Source organism: Pteropus alecto, unplaced genomic scaffold, assembly GCF_000325575.1.
Source record: "Pteropus alecto unplaced genomic scaffold, ASM32557v1 scaffold35, whole genome shotgun sequence".
Taxonomy (NCBI): domain Eukaryota; kingdom Metazoa; phylum Chordata; class Mammalia; order Chiroptera; family Pteropodidae; genus Pteropus; species Pteropus alecto.
This window is the reverse complement of record NW_006437828.1, coordinates 8386455-8390192: the sequence shown is the minus strand read 5'-3', so window position 1 is coordinate 8390192 and position 3738 is coordinate 8386455. Positions and strand designations below refer to the sequence as shown.

At 47.9% G+C, this 3738-nt stretch overlaps 1 protein-coding gene across 1 annotated transcript in view; it reads left to right on the top strand.

Moving 5' to 3' along the window:
• Positions 1-3738, top strand: part of ENOX1 (ecto-NOX disulfide-thiol exchanger 1) — a 286775-nt gene that overhangs the window by 193929 nt on the left and 89108 nt on the right. Inside the window, exon 11 of the mRNA XM_025048988.1 lies at positions 1965-2082. Within this exon, the coding sequence (XP_024904756.1) occupies positions 1965-2082 (118 nt within the window). The remainder of the gene's footprint in view (positions 1-1964; positions 2083-3738) is intronic.

The window sequence follows — 3738 nt, the reverse complement described above, 5'->3', positions numbered from 1 at the left end:
CACCCCGTGGAAACACCCTCAGCTTTTCTTCTTCCCCTCCCATTTTTCCTTTCTGCCACCCTTCCCCACAAGAACAGATACTATATGACAGTTTTCCATTAATTGCAGGGACTAATCCGCAGTCCCTTTCAGCCTCATTCATTCTTTCTACCTGACCTTTCCTCGTTTTAAGTATCTTCAGGCCACCTCTTTGAGAATTGGGCTCTTTATCAGTAGAAAGAGTAGCTGTCTTCAACCTAAAAACTCATCCACTAATCACGTGCGCCATCTGCCTCCAGCACCCAATGGCATTATTTAAGGAGGAAGTGGCAACTCTTTCTCCCGAGTGTCGTGGTCAAGTAACGAGGCGTGGCCTGTCATCCTGGTGGCCTCTCAGGACCGCCCCGTGATGGGCGACCCTGTCCCAGGGACCTCGCCTACTCTGCCAACCCCTTTCCCTGACCTCTGCAACTGTATTCCGGGGTTCAGAGCTGACCATGCACATACTCGAAGCAATAAGCAATTTTCCTTCCATCAGGCTACAGTTAAAATCTGTGAGTTAAGGAGAAAGAGAAGCTGAGGGTGTTTCCATGGGGCGCCTCTGGTTCAGTTTTTTCCGGCACCCGGCACGCGCGCCTCAATTGAACAGGTGCTAGAACTGTGCCTAGTCACACCGTGAACAGATTCGGTGTTGTAATCGAGTTTTGTTGTTACTCATAGGTTTATTATAAAGTGAAATTGTTTTAACGCTCTGACTTTTCTTTAGAGTCTTCTATTTAAATGGGGTAAAAAAGAAAAATACAGCCTTTACCCTGTTTTGTTTTGTTTTGTTGCCCCTGAGGTGAGCACATATAAGGGAACAGAATAGATAGAGATTCACAAATATATAATACGCAGGTTGATATAAAATAGTAATATAATGACTTAACAGACAGGATTACAGTCCCCCCGATTTCTAGGCATAGTTATAAAAAATGTCTCCCATAATTCTTTACTTTTTACGAGATTTCATATACAATCGAGTTCAGACAGTCTTGTGTTACTATCGTCCCCATTCGTGTGTGACTTGACCAAGCTCATGGAAATTAAATGCCTGCGCTGCAGTCACTCTGCTAATAAGTGCAGAACATCAGACACGATCCTAAGGTCTTAAAGTGACGCGAGAGCCACCATAACCATAACCAATACGCCCTACGCGATGTGCAAAACACCAGAAAAAGGAGGCAACAGTTTTTATTTTGTCCAACATTTTTCGTATTTTACTGTTCGGATGTTGGAATGGGATACGTGTGTGTGTGTGATCACACATGGGCACACACGCATACATGCAAGGACACCGTTTTGTGTGACGAATCATGGTGGTCTACATGATCAACTTAGAGAACCAAGCACCTAGCATGATGCTAAGTACCTTATGTACATTAACTCATTTCATCCTCAAAACTGTGTTGGTCGCAGTATTCCAGGGAGTAAATTGAAGCTCAGAGAGCTGAAGAAACATGCCTAAAGTTACACAGTAGGTTAGTGGCAGACTTTTCAGAGTCTCTCTGCTCACATCCCCCGAGCATCAGCTACGAGCCCCTCCTATGTGCCAGGCACAGTACCAGGCATGGTGACAGGCGTGGTGACAGGTGTTTCTGCATAATCCTCACGACAGCCCTACTAGGTGGATGATATTATCTCCTTTCCCACAGATGAGGAAATCGAGGCTCGAAAGATTGAATAATTTGCTGAAGAGCCCTTGACTAGTAGTCGTTGGCGAGCGGGGATTGATCCCGGGGCCGACAGCACAGCCTGTCCCCTCCCTCCGCCCCTCCCCCACACCCCCATCCTCTTGGGCACTTCCTCCTGGATTAGGTGGGGGCCGTGCTTGGGAGGTAAAAACTTCTGAGTGTTCACATGTCAGTCATGAGAGCGAGAGACCGTTAGGAAAAGGTAGGGTGGCGCGTGTCTGTGACTGACATTCGCGTGCCCTTAACTTTCAGGAGCTTCGAAACGCTCAAAGCGAGCAGCTCATGGGCATCCGCCGCGAGGAAGAAATGGAAATGTCTGATGACGAGAGCTGCGACAGCCCGCCCAAGAAAATGAGAGTCGACGAGTCAGGTAACGTGGACGATGGCCTGTCCCCCCCGAACAGTCCCAGAACGATTGCCCTAATGGGAGGTGGGGTCACTACCGGGAAAGGGTCGCACAAGTCACGTGTGTTTGAGTTACACCGAGCTTTCATCTCTGAGTGACGCCTCCTTCCATAATAGACTCGACCCTCCCCCTTAGGGACCTGGTGATTTAAGTCGCTCCAGTTCTTTCTTGACGCGCTGGCCTGGGGCCGCTCTACTTCCTTTAGGGATGTTCGCCTGTTCCCATACAAATCCTTCGCCAGAGCATGGCGGCCACTGCTGTTGCGGGAACGCAGGTGAAGTCTAGTTCCAGCCGGGGTATTTCTGCCATGTGAATCATTTAGTCCCGAAAGAAGCTTTCTAACACCTGAGCCAATGTGATGGAGAATTAGACTTCTTTCCAATAAACTTTAATCCACCTAACCTGTCATCAAAGGGTTGGTCTGTCAAGTACAAAGAAGGGGACGTCACTCTTGAGTTGTAGAAAGGAGAGCAGCTCGGAATGAACCTTGGTTTGTGTGCTGTCGCATCTGAGATACTGATTTCAAACTCCTCGGGTTCTGTCGACGTAAACCCCTCGGTGTTGGAAAAGCAGGCCGGGGAAACGCATGCTCAGACACCAAGGGGGGCGGCTCGTCCAACGGGAAGAGCACTGTCCAAATGGCCTGGGAAGAACCACAATCGCCGCCGTTGCCAAAAAGGGAGACTTAGGGCCGTAGCATGGATTTGACCAGTGATGCGCCGGTGAATAAGACACTCACCCGTCCCGAGCTTTTTAAAAGAACCATCCAGGTGACCAAGAACAGGGAACCTTTGCTCATTTGTAGGTAGAAGCCAACATCGACATTCCAAACTGGGTCACCATGATGGCAGAGCGGGCAGAAGGCTCTGTGTCTCGGGGGCTTTATGAGAGAGAACAGCCCATGGGGAAAAGCCCCTTCCGCAGGGCATGCCAAGGGGGGTTCATGTCCTTAGAGCAGTGGTTCTCAAAGTGGGGTCCCCGGTCCAGCAATACCCTCACCTCGGAACGTACTAGAAATGTAAATTATCGGGCCCTACTCAAGACCAGCTGAATCAGAAACACACTCTCTCTCTCTCTCTCTCTCTCTCTCTCTCTCTCTCTCTCTGAGAGTGGAGGTGAGATCCAGCGATCCCCGATTTAAGCCTTCTGGGAAATTCCGATGCCTGCAAAAGTTTGAGAACCACTGCCTTAGACAAATTTCCCTTTATCCTCGAATTCCATTCATTAAAATCTTTCAGGAGCTTAGCATGAAAGAAGGCACCGCGCCACTGTTTATCGAAGTCATAAATCCTTTGTCTGAAAGACGAGCCCAGCGTTTATGTGTCGATGTATGTCTCCTATTCAGTCGAGTTTCTTAGGACGGCTCAGTTATTGGGTTTGGATTGCCTTCCTCACAGTATTTCTGTCCTACAAACCTTCATATAGCAAAAGAAAATAGCGAGTTTTAACGTGAGCTTCTTAAATTCAGTGAAATAAAAATTGTTTTCTCAACAAAAAAAATTTTCATTTTTGAAGTTCCTAGAGAGAGGCCAGGCAGGTTTATGTGAAACTTGGATCCTTAATAGCCTCGTGCGGTGTACGTAGGAGAAAAACATTGAGTTAATCAGAAATTTTGATTTG